This window comes from Squalius cephalus, assembly GCF_949319135.1.
Source record: "Squalius cephalus genome assembly, chromosome: 25".
NCBI lineage: Eukaryota > Metazoa > Chordata > Actinopteri > Cypriniformes > Leuciscidae > Squalius > Squalius cephalus.
In genome coordinates this window covers 14,277,049-14,297,174 of record NC_137146.1, presented here as the reverse complement: position 1 = coordinate 14,297,174, position 20,126 = coordinate 14,277,049, and the positions used below count along the sequence as shown (strand labels likewise).

At 37.6% G+C, this 20,126-nt stretch overlaps 1 protein-coding gene across 2 annotated transcripts in view; it reads left to right on the top strand.

The window, feature by feature from the left end:
* sema5a (sema domain, seven thrombospondin repeats (type 1 and type 1-like), transmembrane domain (TM) and short cytoplasmic domain, (semaphorin) 5A) overlaps positions 1-20,126 on the top strand; it is a 129,710-nt gene that overhangs the window by 82,514 nt on the left and 27,070 nt on the right. For both annotated transcript variants that reach the window (XM_079862596.1, XM_079862597.1), the window contains exons 12-15: positions 2,507-2,624; positions 5,113-5,294; positions 7,427-7,570; positions 15,110-15,257. In XM_079862596.1, the coding sequence (XP_079718722.1) occupies positions 2,507-2,624; positions 5,113-5,294; positions 7,427-7,570; positions 15,110-15,257 (592 nt within the window). The remainder of the gene's footprint in view (positions 1-2,506; positions 2,625-5,112; positions 5,295-7,426; positions 7,571-15,109; positions 15,258-20,126) is intronic.

Here is a 20,126-nt window from a genome sequence, read left to right as displayed (position 1 = left end):
AACGCTTTGAACAACTCAGAACGTCAATGGAGAAAGGCATGTAGTTGATCATAACATCGCAATACACATCATACACCTGCTATATTACTAAATCTACCCGATTTTTCATATCAACAGAAATATATAACGGGATAACCTGGCTTCTCGAGACTCCCCTGATAGTTCGCTGTTAATGATATGCTAAAGCCCGCCGGCAGGTTGACGTGATTGGTTACAAGAAAGTTTGTGACATCAGAAACACCAGCGATTTCAAATCATGTCTTTGAGACTACCTTTGATTCAAGTCAAGTCAAGTCATCTTCATTTATATAGCGCTTTTAACAATGTAGATTGTTTCAATTTTGATTGATTCGCTTCCGTCGTAACGATCATTTGATATTAAATAAATATTTAAAAAAATAAAGGGGCTGCTAAGACGACACCATTCTCTCTACACAGACTTTAAATGCGAACCTGTGATAAACGCTGATGGCGTTCACATGCGCATTAAGAATTGGTTCTATAGTTAAGTGCATTTGAATATATGTGCGCAGGTTTGTAATTCCCTACAGACCAAGCCTAAACAAAGTACTGGTCTTTCCTTATAAATTTTGATACAGAATTTTATTTTATTTTGTTACTTCGGGGTAGGTACGCGAAACGAATTTTCCCGACAACGCTTTATCTGTAGAGTGGTAAAGGGATCCTCCATAGGGAGAGACTAGCTGGCACTTCAGCACTGCGTTGTCATTGGGTCCAGGCGCAGGTCCTTCATCAGATCTGGATACGGCCTGGATCCGGCAGGCTGCGGGAAAACCTCGGGATAACCAAAGACACTAAAATTAGCATAGATGCCATTCTTCTTATGATGTAACGAGTACATCAGGATTTATGGGAAGTGTTCCCGGTTCCGGCTGACCTAATCTATGCAGCCTAACACTGAATTATAGAAGTCCTTAATGTATTATGTGAATGCTAGGTCAAAGAGATGTGTCTTTAGTCTAGCTTTGAACTGACAGAGTGTGTCTGCTTCCCGGACAATGTTAGGAAGACTGTTCCAAAGTTTTGGTGCTAAATAGGAAAAGGATCTACCGCCAGCAGTCGATTTTGATATTCTAGGTATTATTAACTGGCCGGAATTTTGAGATCGCAATAGACGTGAAGGACTATAATGCGTTAAGAGCTCGCTCAAGTACTGTGGAGCTAAACCATTTAGTGCTTTGTAAGTAATCAGCAATATTTTAAAATGTATGCGATGTTTAATAGGGAGCCAATGCAGTTTTGACAGAACCGGGCTAATATGGTCATACTTCCTGGTTCTGGTAAGAACTCGAGCTGCTGCGTTTTGGACCAGCTGTAGTTTGTTTATTAAGCGTGCAGGGCAACCACCCAGTAGAGCATTACAATAATCTAGCCTTGAGAGGTCATAAACGCATGAACTAATTGTTCCGCATTTGTCAATGAGAGCATACAGTATGGCGTAATTTAGATATATTTTTAAGATGGGAGAGGATTCAACGCAGTTTTAAAGAGAAAATGCTCAGCAATGGTGTTGACTTATGAATTTGCACATGGTTTGTCTTAAAGCACATTAAAAACACCACATAGACATATAAACAACATTAAAAACTTGATTATCACCACAGGGGGACTTTAAGTTAACCCCCTTTTTTTCGCATGTGAGAAACCAGTCATGTACTACTGCTTACTCATGGGATGCGTCTGAAATCGGTTACTCTCTTGAGTAGGTACTTGTTTTGAACAAGTAATTACTTTGTGACTGCTAAAAAAGTTTGTTATATATACTATGATTGTGTGTAATATGAATGTAATCTGGACGTACTACATTTGGCATGTTTACATTACCAACCGTGAACTACCAGAGTTCGCTTCACTGCCATTCACAAATCCTCTCCCTTGGCCTCATGGGATAGTCAAGAGTCCATCGAATGCACACTTCAGAATCTTGCTGGAAGTAATTGGTCATCCGGTTACTTTTTGCCTTCACTTTTATAAATACTGTGAATTCAGAAATACTTGTTCGCCTTCTATATAGTAGGAAGTATGCAATTTCGGATGCAGCCATGGCCTTTTCAGAAGGATGTAGAGACCTGTAGGTGCTTCACACAGCTAGGAACAGCACAACTTTGCAGGCCTTTTACAGTTTATTAATAATAATAAGAAGAAAAATTATTATTTTATTTTATTTTATTTTTTATTTTTATTTTTGCTGGTGTTTAATATATCATACTTGCTCCTTGTTCCACCTCAACTGTCTTCAAGTTTCAGATGTCTGAAAGGATTCCATAAGCCGTTCTTCCAGTTTAGTGTCAATAGATGGTGTTTTTTTGACTGGGAAGGAAATTTTCAGTGTTGAAACATACAGTATGCTTTCATAAAGGAAAATTGGATTTCTCGTTATATGACCTCCTCACTTCTGCTCTTCTTTTGTCTTCTTTCAGTTGATTAATGTTGCCATGAACTTCTATATCACGGTGAGCATCTGCTCTTTCTCTCTCTCCGTCAGTGCCTGTGTGGGGGCCAGGGATCCATACTGCGGCTGGGATCTGGTGCTTAAGAAATGCACCACCCTGGAAGAGAGCGTCAGCATGAGCCAATGGGAGCAGAGCATCACACGGTGTCCTGTGAGTATCTAGAATGCACTTCAATCATTCACGCAGTGCCTCGGCTCTCAAAAGCCAAATGTTTTTTTTTTCATATCAAGACTCTTGATGCTGATCCAGTCTGTCGGTGAAGAACAGTGACAAATGTGGCTGCTTCAACCGTAACGTCTGTCTTGCAAGATCAACTTTTTTTCTCTCATAACTGCAGACACCCTTAGAGGAGTTTTATAACAATGTTGAGGAAACATTGCAGGTGCTGAGACAATGCAGATCTGATTTTGCTGCTTTTGCAGGAAAACTAACTTTTTATCCCTATGTACTCAAAAATAAAATTTAAGGCCAACTGCGCATGTGCGCAAGGAAACAAAGCGAAGCACAAATTGCTGTCAGCCATGGTTCTTTTGAGTGGCGTTCTCTGGTAACTTGGCTTCATATTCCCACACTCCTTTGTGCTGACATGTGCCCCTGCCTGAGGCCTCCCAGCCTGTAGATCACTCCCAGAATGCTTTGTCCAATCCATCAGGTCTCTCCCATTTACAGTGGCTCTGAAAATATTTGGACACTTTTTCTTCACGTGGTTTCATGTTCTAAAGTTTACATGCAGCCTTCTGTGAGATACCACAGCTCTGAAAACACGATCCACACACACACATCTGTAGACACGCATACTATATACTATATCAGGCATTTTTTTCTCACAGGGTCTTTAGGTAAGAGACCTTGTAGCTGTAGCTGAGAAATGACATTTTGTGTAATAGCAAGTTGCCTCCCACACTGCCTGGAGAAAGCAGCATGGAATTGTTGAACACGCACAGGGAAGTGCAAAAGTGTGGGAGGCTTCGCTCTCAGAGTCACTGGAATGCAAGATTTAGTATTGATTTAGTTTCACACGTTGTTTAAACATATTGGTTACACATTTCGAGGTCCAGATTTCCTTTGTTGTTGAAAACAAAAATCAAAAATGTGGCCCCAAAAAGGTTAAGCCATTATGTTCATGTGGAAGATGCAGGATTGAATCTTGCCTGCAAAATATTGGAGAATTACATGATACCAATTTTTTGTGTCATTTTATTTCCCAATAAAATTGACTTATACAGTACACAAAATTACTATAATAAACATTTTTTGTTTCATTTCATTTTTGGTTGGACTGTAACTTCCCTAATATCGTGTTATAAAAGTAAAAAATAAAAAATCTGGAAAAAAACGATGAAATTCTGGTTACATAATTTTAAAAAAGTAATTAAAAAAGGCTGAAAAATGTTTTAGTATTTTTTGTTTTTGTTTAAAACTATGGGCGTTTGATGTAGTTTTGTTTTAAAATGTTAATCTTGTGTCAAAGTTAGTAAATTTCTAAAAGATATCAGATAATTCAACCATCTGTTGACTTAGCCAGATTAGTTCAGGTTGTCAAATGCGATATTCAATATGAAATTTGATATATACTATTCATGATTCAAAAAGATAAAATGATTGCATAATGATGCCATTGTCCTTTGACCTATAATTTTTTGACCTATCAAAAAACAACCATCACAAAAACCATTTACTTAGGTGTTGTTAATCAAATGAAATTCAACCATGAGAAACAACTGTTTTTGTGCTTGTATCACTCACACTTATAAGGCATCCCACTCATCTGACCTAGTCCTTTTGGAGACTGTATAGCAAGGAATCTTGCATATTTGTCCACGGGGTGTGATTGTGTCCAGGTGTCTGAGGTTGAGTGAAAGGTCTAAAATGACTTCAGTAGTAGAGCACATTAAGTCTAGATGGAGATATACTTCATTCACAAAGCCCATCTGGAGGCTGACACAGTATGGAAATAAACAAAGAACCACATTTGTTTTCTCTGGAAAAAAACGTCAACTCACTGTATCATCCCCCTCTTAAAATTGGCAGAAACCCCATCTATATTTAAAGGAAAAACGAGGCCTTTGAAAATGAGGTTTGTTTTTACTTTTCCACCGCATTGGAAATGTGACTCTCTTATGCGTTCGGAACACAAAGAGCACAGACAATTTCTCTCCACACAGAGGTTCATTTATTCTTCTCGATTCATAATGCAACGACAATCTTTTCCACAGAACTCATCGTGTCTTATGCGTTAGACAACATTACCTTCTCCTTTTGTTCACAAAATATGTTGTCCTGTATCTGATACCTCAGATGTTAATAACCAGAGTGCAATAACAAAATTACATTAGCTATTCATTACTGCATTCTCATATAATGCCTCAAATGAAAATATTTGCTTATTGTAAAGTGTGTTCATTTTTCAAACGGGAGCCTGTGATATTTTCAGCTATCACAAATCTAATATGCTGAAAGCTACAGTATATTTTAGTTTGGATTTATCTAATAACTGGGAAATGTGACCTTATCTGCACATTCTGCAGTAATAATTTATTTTCATTCAGATTTTGTTTACTTGTTTCTGTGCCCATTTACTATTTATGTGCTTTCTTTCTTGTGTGTGTGTTATGTATGTGTGTGTGTATATGTCTAGGTGAGGAATGTGACTGTGGATGGTCATTTTGGAGTCTGGTCGGGATGGAAAGCTTGTAGTCATAGCGATGGCGGCAGTGTTGGTTCATGCCAGTGTCGGACTCGAGCCTGTGACAGCCCGAGCCCTCAGTGTGGAGGGCAACCGTGCCAAGGAATCAGTGTTGAGGTGGCAAACTGCTCCAGGTATACAACGTCCTACAAATGTACATACAAAAGCACAAACAGGAAGTTACACTTTAAGCATAACAGATAGCTTGTTTATATGGAAGCTTGTTTCCACTTCAAAGTAAAAATAATACAGGATAACATTATTTTGTGGTAATTGCAATTTTATGTCACTATGTAACTTGATATTTTATAGATACAACTTTATTTCTCTTCATATGACACTTGCAACCTTATGTTGCCACTTGCAACCTTATGTTTATGTGATTAAAGACGCATCTCTTCAGCCAGGCATTCATATAATATTTTTAATCTTACAGTTAAATCCGGTCTCTAGTTCATAAACGCCAGAGGAGAACTGGCCCCCGACTGAGCCTGGGTTCTCCCAAGGTTTTTTTTTTCTCCATTAGGTCACCTGATGGAGTTTCAGGTCACCATTAGGTCACTTGATGGAGTTTTTCGGTTCCTTGCCAAACAAAAGATATTTTGGGGATATTTAATTTTAATTTTATCAATCAATAAATTCCACTAGAAACAAACCTTGTTGTATTATTTTAATTTAATACTGTGAAGCTGCTTTGATACAATCTGTATTGTGAAAAGCGCTATACAAATATACTTGACTTGACTTGACTTGACTATGTCTCACCATTTTTACTTTATTTCGACAATATCTCACAATTATATTTATATCTCATATTTGTTATTTTCACAATGTGACTTTTATATGTTGCAATTGCGGATTTAATTCCCTCAATTGCAAGTTTATTGTAATGTGATTTTATATCTCGCAATTGCGACTTGATTTCTTGTAATTGTCCATTTAAATTGACGATTTCATATGACAGTTGCGACTTAACACATTGTGACTATATTTTTTCAATTGTGCCTTGATTTTTATTATAATTGTCATTTTGTTATTTCATATTTCTGATTTTATATCTCTCAATTGCAACTTTGATTCTTGTCATTCTTGCAACTTTATATATCACAACGGGACTTTTTGTCTTGCGATAACGACTTGAATTCTGGTTGTTGTAAATATTACAGATGTAATTTCATATATCACATAATTTCGACTTAATATCTCAAATGTACAACTCATCAAATTATTACATTTATTGTAGCTATGTGGGTGTTTGGCTATGTATTCGTCGACTGTACTTATTCAAAGAACCAGTTCTTTATTTACAATTGCATTGCAAACAAGCAGAAAGAGGTGAGTGGAAGTTAAGAGGTTTTACTGACAGTTTGGAGATCCAATGTTATGAGGTTTAGTCAAAAGCTCTTTTTAATACTTTTCATTGGTTAAATATTTGTAAAACCCACTGACAGACGTAAATGGTGACCAACAGTAAGGATATATAGAAAAAAATTCAAATGACAAAATAAGGAGATACAAGGTTTCTGTCCAACAGTGACGAACTTTGTATCTCATATTTGTTACTTTACCCCCCGGTTTCACAGACCAGGCTTAAGCCTAGTCCCAGACTGAAATGCATGTTTGAGCTGTTTTAATTGAAAACAGATTGAAAGCAACTTGCACTGACATATCTTAAAATATGTCAGTGCCATTGTTTTGTCTTATGATGCACAACAGTATTTTTTTTTTCTAAGTCATGTTTATAAAAGCTACTTAAATGTCCTCATTGAACTAAGGCCTAACCCTGGCTTAATCTAAGCTCTGTCTGTGGAACCAGGTCTACATCTCACAATGTGACTTTTATATCTATTATTTCCCTCAATTGCGAGTTTATTGTAATGTGATTTTATATATATCGCAATTGTGACTTGATTTATTGTAATTTTAATTTCAAATATGACATTTTCTCTAAATTGGAAAGTTTATCGCAATGTGATTTTAAAAATCACATTGTGACTTTATTTATTTTATTTGACAATTTCCTGTTTTAGTCCTTACTCTGAAGTGCAAATACCATACCACGAAAGAGCTGTATCTGAGAAACCAAAGTTGCTGTGTGATTCTGAGCTATATTGTTTTTTGTTTCCATTTCGCAGTGCTTCATTGTAAACAGGCTTAGAATGGCCTTAACTAAGATCCTCAGTTAACAAACTGAAGGTCAGATTGTAGCAGCCAGCTGTGCCAGCGTTTGATTAGTGATAACTTTCTGTAATGTATCCATTCTCAGAAACGGGGCATGGACGCCATGGACGGCCTGGGCTCCTTGCAGCACCAGCTGCGGGATCGGATTCCAAGTTCGACAGCGTTCCTGCAGCAATCCCACTCCCCGCCATGGAGGACGCGTTTGTGTGGGCCAGAACCGTGAAGAGAGGTAAAGGAAAAGCAAGATAGCTCATTGCATATGCAGATTCATTTTATTAATGTTTTTTTTTTTTTTTTTAATTTACATTCAAAATCCACTTAGCTCAGAAATGTGAGGGGGCACGTGCCTGTTTGATAGGGCATGACGCTTTTTTTGTTTGTTCTTTTCATTCTCACCTGCTGCATGTGCAATTGCTGCTGTGATTTCATGGCAGTTGACAATAATGAATGATTATAGGCAGCTCATTTCATTGCTTTTTTATTACTCATCCTATTATGCAAGGTTCATCTGTAGAAAGCTTGTTAGCGCATAACTATCAGCACACAAACCAAATGTTTGACTGGAGGAGTGAAAGAGGTTCTTCTTTATCTGCCCCATAATTTGCGTGACTGACATCCAATTAAAAATAAACATGCTAAGGCTTGTTAATTACAGGGACTGCGACCACAGACTCCACACACACACTCAAACACTGTAGGTATGATGCAGCGCCGTCTAATCATGGCAGAATTATGTTTAAACTACGCTGCCCTGAGAATGTGTGAGGTTTCTAAGCAACTGTGCATTGCAGCTGAAAAATTAGACCTGAAGTGGAGGGATGAAGAGAAGACGAAAGAGGCATCTGTTTAAAACCGTTATGGTCCCTCCATTGGAGGTGCCAACTTCCCCCGACTCTTTTCTTCAAACATTTTTATCCCACATTGAAAACATTATTGTGCTAATTCCCTGAAACTCGGCAGATCCTCTGACGGGAAATAAAAATACAAGGAAATGGAAATTATCTCTAATATCTAAGTTGTTTCTCCTAGACAGTGGTTATCAACTGGTTTTGTTTCGGGACCCAAGTGGCGACCAACAATATCAAACAAATTGGTAAACAAAAGTAAACGAAACAGAACAGTTTTTACAACTTTTGTATGGTAAACCATTTAGTTTGATTCTTAAAATCAACTGAAATTAGTAACCTTAAAATGAAAATCATTAAAATATTAGAAACATAGCATGAACTGCATAGCCCCAAATATATGCAAAATGATTAACATGACTTAGTTAATCTAATCAGAAATTAGATTTGAGAATTAGAAATTCAACACTTTTGAAAATGTACCGCACTGTGCACAGTCAGTTCTTTTTTTCAGCAAGGATATATTAAAATGACCAAAAATGACAGTAAAGATTTTTACTGTTACAATTTTTTTTTTCTTCGAACTTTCTATCAATCAAAGATTCCACAAAAAATATTAAGCAGTTTTCGACATTGATAATTATAAGAAAAGTTTCTTGATCAGTCAGCATATTTAAAGGATTTCTGAATACCTAAGAATGCCAAAGTTATGCATGATTAAAAATAAATACATTATTTTAATATTCATCTTTTTTATTTTAGAGAGATTTTGAAAATATGACAAACTGAGATTGGGTTTGCCAAGATACTTAAAGGTAGGGTAGGTCAGAATTGTCTAAAAAAACTTTTATTCAAATTTGTTTTAAACTGTCTTTATATACCAATACATAATTAAAATGCAAGTACTCTGAAATAGAGAGTATAAAAAATTGAGTGACTCTAGTGTATTTAATCTTCAATAAACACATCTCATTAATTCCATTCACTCCCACCTAAAAACGGGTGCGCGACTGCGCGCACGTGGGCAGAGCCAGTAATAGCAGCGGTAGTCATGGCGACGGAGAGTGACAGTCGCGCAAGCCAATCACTTGTTTCGTCCCGGTAGGAATTAATGAGCTGTGTTTTTTGAAGATTAAATACGCTATAGTCACTCAATTTTTATACTCTCTTTTTCAAAGTACTTACATTTTAATTATGTATTGGTATATAAAGACAGTTTAAGCCAATTTGAAAAAAAGTTCTTTAGACAATTCTTACCTACCCAACCTTTAAGTCTGCAATCTCATTGGAAAAAGTTATGGAATTCACCCAAGCTCATGAAAAAAAAGAAAAAAATCTTGTTTATTTCAAAATGTTCATTTTAGGAGCAACGTCTGAGACAAAGTTGATACCAATTTGTTTCATTTAAGTGTTTTGACCTGTGAAAGAGCTAGAGCAACTGCTGAACAATAACATTTTCGGGACAGAACATGCATGCCGCTTGCCGCTTGCCGCTTGCTTTTGAGTCGCCATAGAAACACAGACATGGCCATAAAACACGAAGAAGGCTGCAGATTGGTATTTTTTTCTGCAGGTGACTGTGAAGCAGAAGATATTTGCCACTTCTTGCATTTTCCATCTCCTGCCCCCCGCTTACACTCTTTATCCAAGGCGCCGGGACACTTGATGCCCTTAGGTGTCTGAGCATAAAGGCTGTGAATAATCAGCAGAAAAAGTTCTGGTGCAAGCTTTGAGTTTGGGTCCAGACTAGCTAGTCTACAAGCCCTTGCAAGTTTTTCACACCACCCATCCACTTTAATACAACACCTCGGCCAGCCCCAACGGTGCATAATGGCTGTGAAAACATATCCGGGGAGCACGTCAGGCCCTCAGTTTTCATTTAAGGCTGAAGGGAGCTGAATTAATGGCTCAAATGTGCTTTGTCATTCCCTTTAGCAGGACGCTGCTTAGGACCAAAAGAAGAAAGCAACATTCCTGTTTTTGTTCCATTTGGACTGCTGCAAATTCTCTATAGTTTGGGGTCTTTTATCTGATATTGAAAGAAGTTTGGATTCACTTGTTAGTACTGTGGGGAACTTTTTTCTTTGTGTCCTGCTCAGCCATTGGGCATCTGTTCAGAGTTATTCAGCTCATATGTACAGTCACACTTTATTCCCTGTTCACCGGACTGCTGCCAGATGGCAAAGTCTTCAGTACTCCGCTGTGGCTCGGTCACCATGAGATGTCCTCCATGAGGGTTAGAGAAAGAGAGAGAGAGAGTTAAAGTAAAATTAAAGTAATGGTATTAGTTAAAGTAATACTAAGTCAAATATGCATATTCTATCATCATTCTGACTCTGAAGGGATTCATGCATGAATCAGATATCACTACTTCTCTAATGGATTCCCATGACTGATTGCTTTTGGTAAAATGATCTGAAATTAATAATAAATAAATATAATTAAAATAAGTCCCATTTTAATTTATTTATTTATTTTAATTGTATTCTTTGTACTGGTTGCTAATGCTGGCAAAATTCAGGTTTGCCATCTCAGAAATAAATTACGTTTTAAAATATTCATTTTTGTCAGTCTCGGGTTATGCAACCTGAGAATTTAGAGATCCCTGACAGTGGCCCGGTCCATAATCCAGCCCTGGTCCAAAGCCATATACTGTATCTATCCCAGCACTGGGTGTCTGTAAACGCAGAACCAGCAACTTCCATCCATTTGTGCTCAGAAACTCTCCAAAACAAGACAGAACGCCTGAAGGCAAAGAACTGTTGTTGCAACACTCCAATACTTTGTTCTGCCTGAAATCCATTTGATAAATGAATGTGTTTTTTACAGGCTCCCTCATTCTTTTCATACACCATCTCAAATGTGCTATTAATTACCACTTTTTTCTTTTTCTTTTGATCGTTTGTTTCTTTCTCCTTTTTTTGCGCCAGAGCAGGGGCAAACTTGTTAAACTTAGCAAATCCGATTTGAATGAACACTATTTGCATATGCAAATTGGCAGTGGGTTTCCTTTGGCTATAAATCTTTCTTATATGAATGTCTCGACTTTTTTATTGCCCGCTACATCATTCACAACAAGTTGCCGTGATCAATCGTTTTCCAATGGGAATGTGTACTCCTTCCTACTTTTTAAATGCTTTTTCTTATTTGAATCTGATTATATTGTCTTCTTTTCTCATTTGCACATATGCACAGATCATCAGACATCTTTGTTGAAGAAAGCGGTTGCACTTTTAATAAGGTGCAATCTACAACAAGCATAATTTACATTGAAAGGAGGTTTTGTAGTGAAAAGAATGACATTGACTTAATTTAAATACTCCTACAGGGTATTTTTGTTGTATTGAGAGTTTGAGTCTTAAGTAGATTTCTATGCACAGTCTGTCTTTAAGACATTTGTTCTTCATCCACGTGCTAAATCCCCACTTTTACGAAGGTACATTGTCGAGATTGGTAGTGATGTACGATTTGCTACGGCTGCGTACTCTGCACATAACCTATCATATACATGCTACTTGTGTGGATGCTGTCAGTTTTGACCGCAAATATAATGTAATTTAATTGGATGTCATGTCTTGACCTTTTATGGCATTTTGCCTGTTAGAAATACATGCTTGGTTTTAATGTTATTTTAAGGTGGGGTAGGTTTAATTTCAATTAAATGAACTGCAAAACTTATGCATGTGTACCCCCTTTATCACCTCACGTACCCCACTTTGGGAACCACTGTCATATGGTTGCCACGATTTTGCCAAGTAAGACATGTTCCTGGATCAACATCTTTAGTCCTAAACCTAACCCTACCCATAACTTATACCTAAAATCAGAGGGAAATTATAAGTTATTAAGAATGGTGTAGAAGCCCCTAACCCTTGTTGTAAGTCTAAACTTGACATTAACTGTAAACCGGTTCCTCGAATCTGATAGGTTGATTGAAATGTTGTTCCAGGATCAACAAGGATGTATATAAGGCTTATATAAGGTTTGCTGGTTTCTGATTTCTGTTTAAACAATGCAATATTTTCATTGCGATTTTCATGAATGTCTTAAAATAATGCACAATGCACAGAACAACATCTGTATTCATTTTTTTTTTCTTTTTTGGAGTCATCACAGGCTCAGGATGTTTGAGGTCATTTTGTTCTGATTATGACCATATCTTCAAAAGGAAGCTTTTAAAGATCCACTGATTGCAGTGAGACCATTTGAGAGCTGGAATGATTGACTGTGTGTGTCCAATCATCATGCTTTATACCAATTACAACTACCTTTCAATTACATCTACTTGTAAAACCCACGTGTCTAGGTTTGCAAGTGGACAGACGGGCACAGAAAACCTCCTCTCGCTCTGCCTGCAGACCTCATTTAGATAAGACACAGTTCCATCATTGCTCATTACACTAAGGTTAACCTAGGCATTTCCTGCCCTTGGAGACCTACACATCTGCTAGCCAGTCATTATTGCATGTTTGCAGTTGCTACATAACTTTGCAACTACTGTATATATCAACTAACTCAGAGTATGTTGGCAGATATTAAAGGTAGGGTAGGTAGGAATTTTATAAAAAAACTTTTTTCCAAATTTGTTTAAACTTTCTATATATATCAATACATAATTAAAATGTAAGTACTCTGAAAAAAAGAGTATAAAAATCGAGTGACTCTAGACCGTTTAATCTGCATTAAACACAGCTCATTATTTCCATTCGGGACGAAACAAAGGATTGGCTTAGGCGACTGTCACTCTCTCTCGCAACCATGGCAACCACCCTTTAGCTAAAGGATCTGCCCACTTGCGCGCAACCGGCCGTTTGATTTGAGGAATTCAAGAGGCACGGAACCTAGGAATAGGAGATTCAATACTCGACGCAGGTCCTCTTGTCCAAGAAGTGCTCCTTGCCCTGCACTTCGACCACCCCGTCCTCGGCCTCTACTTCCTCTAGGGGTGGGAGAAAAAATCGATCCATCGATGCATCGCGATTCTCTCTCCAACGATTCTGGATCGATTCTGAGCTTAGTTTTTAACCAGATATGCGATGACGTTGAGTTTGCTTTAGAAACACCCGTAATCTGCTTTCTTCCAATTCCTCACACACATACATACACCACTCAAACTTTCCGTAAAATAATCTTTCATAAGTTCGGAAAGGTTGAAGCAAATTACTAGGACATTCACAGGCTTCATTGCACAGGATGCGCTGTGAGAGACGCGCGCTTTGTTTGATGTTACGTTACACTTGAAGCGTGCTGTCTCGCCTTTCGGTATTTTCCTTACAAATGCTCTACGAAGTCATAATTTATGTGGTTTGGAATGCAGTGGACTTGTATATTTAAAATATGAACCTCACTAACAGAAGGCTGCTTTCAATTTCAAATTGCTGACGCGCGCTTTGTTTGTGTAGACTGCTCGCGCATGCGAAATTAACGTAATATACTATACTTGTGCAAAATTAACGTAAACACAGCCATTTATGTCTTAAGGGATTAAACGGACAGGACAAACCACTTTACTTCTTATATTTCAAAAGAGATCCGTGCGTGAATGCAGCTTAATAGATCTCCCGCAGTCTATGATGTCATAGTAAAAAACAACAGTAAAGATGAAGAAAAATCACTCACAGTTCTTGAATGGAAAACGTTCAGATAATCTTAAATAGGCTACTGAAAGCACTATTTGTTTGTTTGTTATGTTTCTATGCTCTTCTTTATTATTTGCTACTTACTTGTATGTTTTGAAGTTATATTAGTTTAAAATTCTTAACATACAACTGTTTTAATTATTTTTTTTAATTTGTAAATGTCATTTACAAACTGTGAATCGTTTTTTTGAATCGAGAATCGTTTTTGAATCGAAAATCGATTTTGAATCGAATCTTGAGCCTAAAAATCGATATCGAATCGAATCGTGACATTTTCTGAATCGTGCACCCCTAACTTCCTCGGACCTAGTTGCACAGCCTCTTGCACGACCTCCTCTGCTTCGCCCTCGACCCCGGACCTGTCCTCGAGCTGACGATGCGGTACTTGTCTCTGGAGTGTAGTCCTCATCAGAGTCAACAATGCTTTCATCATGGAAACTCTTACATGCAGAACACCATATATGTTATGAATCTTACACGAAATTCATCTTCATCGCAGTGTAACTGATGGTAATAGAAAAACGTGTATCAATGCAACCTGTTTTTTGCTTTGTCTTATAGATATAACTAGCTCGTTAGCGAATCAAAAAATATATTTATATTTACCAATATCGATATGCTAGCTTGATAGTGAGTACTAAAATACATCTTATTTGTTTATATTCATAATGATAAAGTTAGATTTTTTTATTACATGTGATTCTGACATGATGTCACTACATGCACTGCACTCCTTCCTCTCCGCTTGTCTCAGGTAAATAATGCGTCCAGCTCAGCGGTCGGAGTCGCACGTTCATGTGTTTTGGGGGCGTGGCTTTGGAAGGAGCCCAGAATGGAGGGGGTGGAGTGAATGGAAATAATGAGCTGTCTTTAAAACAGTCGTGAGAGGTCTACAGACACTCGATTTTTATACTTTCTTTTTCAGAGTACTTACATTTTAATTATGTATCGATATATAAATAAAGTTTAAACAAATTTGGAAAATAAGTTTTTTAGACAATTCCTACCTACCCTACCTTTAAGCAGTCTGCTATACTATAGTGACTGATAGCTGACATGTAGTTGCTAAGTTACATTTTGGTGGAAAAAAGATAGGAAATTATTATATTGCTATGTTGAAGTGAAACTATTTGTGATCTAATAATTTGGGCATCAGAGGATTCATATTCTATTATCAAGGACATTGTTTTTATGCATAATCAGAATGGGTGAAAAACTGGGAGATGGGTTTGTGAAAAAAAATCTTTCTTTACATGCTGAGATGTTTGTTTTAATCTTTCTCAGATATTGCAACGAGCACCTGCCCTGCCCCCCGCATGTCTATTGGTCAGCATGGTCTCCATGGGAACGCTGCACAGTTCCATGTGGCGGTGGGATCCAGTCGCGACGACGAATGTGCGAGAACGGAAACGAATGTCCTGGATGCAGCATTGTATGTCACATTTTTTTTACTACTCAGCTTGTTTATGAGACCTTGAACTGAGCACCTCAGGAAATGGAAAGTGTGTGTTCAGTGCTTATAAATAGGTTCCATTGCTACAATATTACAAGAAGTAAGAGCATAAGCATCATAGACTACCCAATGGTGCGCAGAATAACTTAATCATGTGTATCATATATTTAAATTGCATGGTTAGTACCCAGACAGCAACATGGTGTCAGCCCAGATCCGGCCCACATCTGGGCCGTGTGGAATCCACATGTGGGGCGGATCTGGGCCGACACTATGTCTGGGGCAAAAAGTGTTTAAAACAGTGCACAAGTTGCACCTATTGCAAGCTTTTTTCTATGGTGGACTACATCTACACCAACACTAATATTCGGAAGTTTGGGGTTAAACTTTTTTTGACAGAAATTAATACTTTTATTCAGCAAGGATCCATTAAATTACTTAACAGTAAATACTTTTACATTGTTGAAAAATTCAAATAAATGTTGTTCTTTTGAACTTTCCATTCATCTAAAAATCCTAATAAAAAAAGTATCATGGTTTCCACAAACATTTTAAGCAGCTGTTTTCAACATTGATAATAATAAGAAGAAATGTTTCTTAAGCACCAAATCAGCATATTCAAATATTTTCTGAAGGATCATGTGACACTGAAGACTGGAGTAATGATGCTGAAAATTCAGCTTTGTCATCAGAGGAATACATTTTATTTTAAAATATATTAAAACACATTTTAAATTGTAATCATTTTTCACAATATTTTCAATCAAATAAATGCAGGCTTAGTGAGCATAAAAGACATAACTTACAAAAATCTTACCATCCCCAAACTTTTAAACGATAGTACATGCTCTAACAGTCAAGAGCATCTTACAATCCTAAAATACATATCCTCCTTTGGAAAGCTGGGAGGAACTTGCCGCGTGTGTTAGCCTTGCTAGAGTAAGCTGGGATTTTCCAGGTCATGAGAAAGCTGTGATATTCTTACTCCACTTTTAAACCAGTCACTCACTCGTTGCTAGTTTAGAATAAGTCCAGCTCACATGACCACGGTTCACTTTCCATGCCATTCGCGGAAGTGTTTTGAATGATTTAAAGAATCTGGCACAGCTATGAATACTTCATTTAAACTGTTTTTAAGGAATAGTAACATCTGTCCAGTTTTAGAAAGCCTGTCATCCTTTTTTGATCTTCGCCACTTGATCAATGGCACTATACACGATGGCTTAAGAGAAAGTTCAGACGTTCCTGTGAATCTTAATGGTAAAGCTCTGTCATATTGTGTGCATGTTTAGCCTCAAGTTCAGCTGCCTCAGATCTATCATCATGTAGACGACCAAAAACACCAACACACCAAAGCATCATAGGAATGCCACAGAGACTGCAAGGGCTGCGACATCATGCTGATGTATATAATTTTGGATGTGTGTGGGTACCAGGGTGGTGCGTTGCCTGATTTGGATTTTTGTGCTATTTTTGTGCCCTGTGAACACGAAGATACATATCTGTTTTATCTGCACATGCTCTAGAGGTAATACCGAGAACAGATGCTTTAAAAAGTAAGCTTCATATTATTTTCTTTTACTGATGATTGCCAGACTTTGGCAAGGGCCATACGTGCAAACAGCTGTTAATCGTTTTATGAAAAAAAAATCCTTTGAAATACTAGTTGGTGGTTGTTTTGTCAGACACAATAAAAACATGATGTGTCATTCAGCTGGTAATTTTACACGGAGATCGTTTGTCACAGTGGTTGTAACCTCTCTCTAATGATAGTGATAAGGCTCACAAGAATGTTGCCAGATGTCAGAGTAGACAGAAAATTAATAATGAGTACCTGGAAACCCTTAATTGGTTGTCTGTTTGTGAGATCCTTCATATGTTCAGTGTAATTATGCTCTGATAATAAGACTCACATATTACCATCACTTTGTCTTAGGGCAAGTGTATTTTCAGAATCAACACAGCTGAAATCTGTGACAGGCTTGAATCTGTGAAGTACACTGTTCAGTGTAAAGATTTACTTTTTTCTCCTCTTTCTTAGTGTTAATTAGGAAAGTTTTGTGTAATGGAAAAAAATAAGAAGGTTTCTTATACCAAAAATATACTCTTCTCAAAGTGTACATAATGTCAGCCAACACATTTCAAGTGTAAACAATACTACTTTTTTCTTCTATCCACTTTTAATCCACCAGTTCAAGAGTGTTGCAACTGGGTATCTGCAGTATTTTGATAGACTGCTCATCGCAGATATGTCTTATGTATTTTATATCATAATGCATTATAAATGAATACATACATAATGTAAGAATCTGTATATTACAAATGTAGGTTTATATTTATATAATAAAAATTATTTTAAATAAGTAATTACTTCATGACCAGTAAAAAGTACGTCCTATATAGTATGATTCTGTGTAGTATGAATGTAATCTGGACGTACTACATGCGCCATGTTGTCATTATCATGTGACTTATCAGCGGCAGTTACGACACTTCTTTGCCATTCACAAATCCTCTCCCATGGCCTCATAGTACCGTGGTAACCTTACTGTCCATCGTATGCATGTTTTTGCCTACTATATAATAGGGAAGTATTCAATTTTGGATGCAGCCCATGTCATTCACCAAGTGCGCCTTTAAGCGTGAAAGATGTTCCAAACAGTTGAAGGAACTGTCACTGTTGCGACCGGGCCAGTGCTGCATGGTCACGAAAGTAAAGGTATATCATTTGCGTGCATTTTCAAGCCTTGCCAATTTATGCATTCAAGCAAAGGATACGCAAAACTGGCGCACAATTTATCTCAAAATGCCCACCTTGGAGAGTATCCTAGTAAACATAGTCGGTTATGGCTTAAAGTGAGCATAAACAGTAGAGAAAGACAACGCATGTGTATCAGTATATTGGATCTGTGCATTAATCTTAAAATGAAAGCAGCCTAATATTCCTGTAATCAAACCATAAAAGACAAAGAAATCACTCACTGCTCTTCACTGAATAAATCTTTTGTTAACTTTAATAAGGATTAACCTTTATTAAATTTGTACTGTGAAGATTATATGCAGTGTTGTTTTTAAATTTGATTACTTTATTCAATTTCTGTACCTGAAAAACTTGAAAAGCACTGATCTTTGTTCTATTGTATTTATTTATTTGTGCTATTGCTTGTAGTTTGATTATTTGTTCTCCAAGGCCACTTTTTGGATGGTTTGTCCAAATAGCATGGTCATTAGCGCAATTATTCTGATGCAGTCAAAATGCACTCAAAAAGTACACACACTGTATAATAGATTGCACAAGCAAAAAAGTTGATTTTATTTTTTGTCAAGGCCGTTGTGTACCTTGTGTGCAAGTTAGTTCATGGCCTCAGAAGTTTTATCTCTTATGATCCCATTTTGGGCGGTCCTCCGAGAGTTCTTGAGTTTATTAATTTCTTCTGAATATATTTCAAACTACTACATAAAACCATCCACGACCCATAAAATCTCTGCATCCCATTTCTCTACGGTGACTGTGCAGCGTGGGTATTAATTTAACCGATGCTGTGGTCGTAGAGAGACAAGTTTTCTCCAGGGAATTTGAACATTCCCAAATGACAGCATTTTTCATTACACCCCCTGACTGAGTGTATCATGCTTCGTAGTCTTGCCTGACTGATTGTGGGCTTTTCTGTACTAATAATTGAGACTATTTGTCTTGGTGGTCCATTGTGGAACGGCCAGCTGACGTGTCTCAGGTGAACCGCTGGTAATGAATGCAATCACAGACACCTGTAATGGATTGAAGTTTGTTGTTTTCAGAAAAAAACATACTAAAGGCTGCTATCTCTGTGGAGTCGGGGGCATACAGTGTCAAAGTTGGGAGCCGAAGAATGGCCAATTACGTTCCAACACACACATACTTGCTGATACGCTGCATTTTTTGTGTGTGGACACAAAGGATTGAGGATTGTGTGTGTGTGCAAAGTGGATGTAATGATGTTAGAAAGCTCCAGAGAGCGCGGGTGGGATTACTCATTAGTCAGCAAATGCCTAGAGATTGAACAGGGACTGGCAGAGCTTCATACAGGGCATCCCCTAATCCCTGCCTTCGCTACCCATAATGCATTAGTGACGGACGAGAACTGTATGTAATACAGTAATTCTGAGGATGAAAAATATACTTGAGGAGTGCAAAGTCTGAAAAAGATGGAGAGAGGAGGGGGATAATGAATAGATTGTCGGCGGGAAAAACAAGAACGGAACAATAGAGAATTAGGGAAAGGAAGAGCCCGATAAAGTGAGATGGATGGACAATTATAGAAATGAGAAACGTGAGCAGGATGAGTAATGATGGAGAGGAAAAAAGGAGTGGGAAAGAGAGCAAACAATCCGAGAGGCTGCATTATACACACGTAACATCATTATCAACGAGGAAACATGATTGATTTTGCTCGGTTTAGGTCGTGTCATGGTTTCACATTTCAGACATCACGGGAGGTCCGGTGCACAAGCATCAGGCTGCGTACTTCAGTGTTAAATCACCATAATAATGTGCTGCACACATGTAGGCATTCGCCCAGCTGGTGAGAACATCGACCTCATTGAATCCAATGTAGCATCAGCACCGCAGGCCGATGTGTTTGAGTGCGTTCTGCTGCATTATCACTTTCACTTAATTCCCTCGAAAAAGAGATTTTTGCAGTCATGCTTTGTAGCGAATGGAGGTTTATGAATTTTCTGATGGCTGCTTATAAGGTGTTTCATTGGAAACCAGAAAGTCTATCACCATATTTGTTTTTTCACGGGTTGTTGAGGGAAGGTGTGATATTACTTTTCTAAGCGATCAGACAATTTCCTCGCCGATAATAC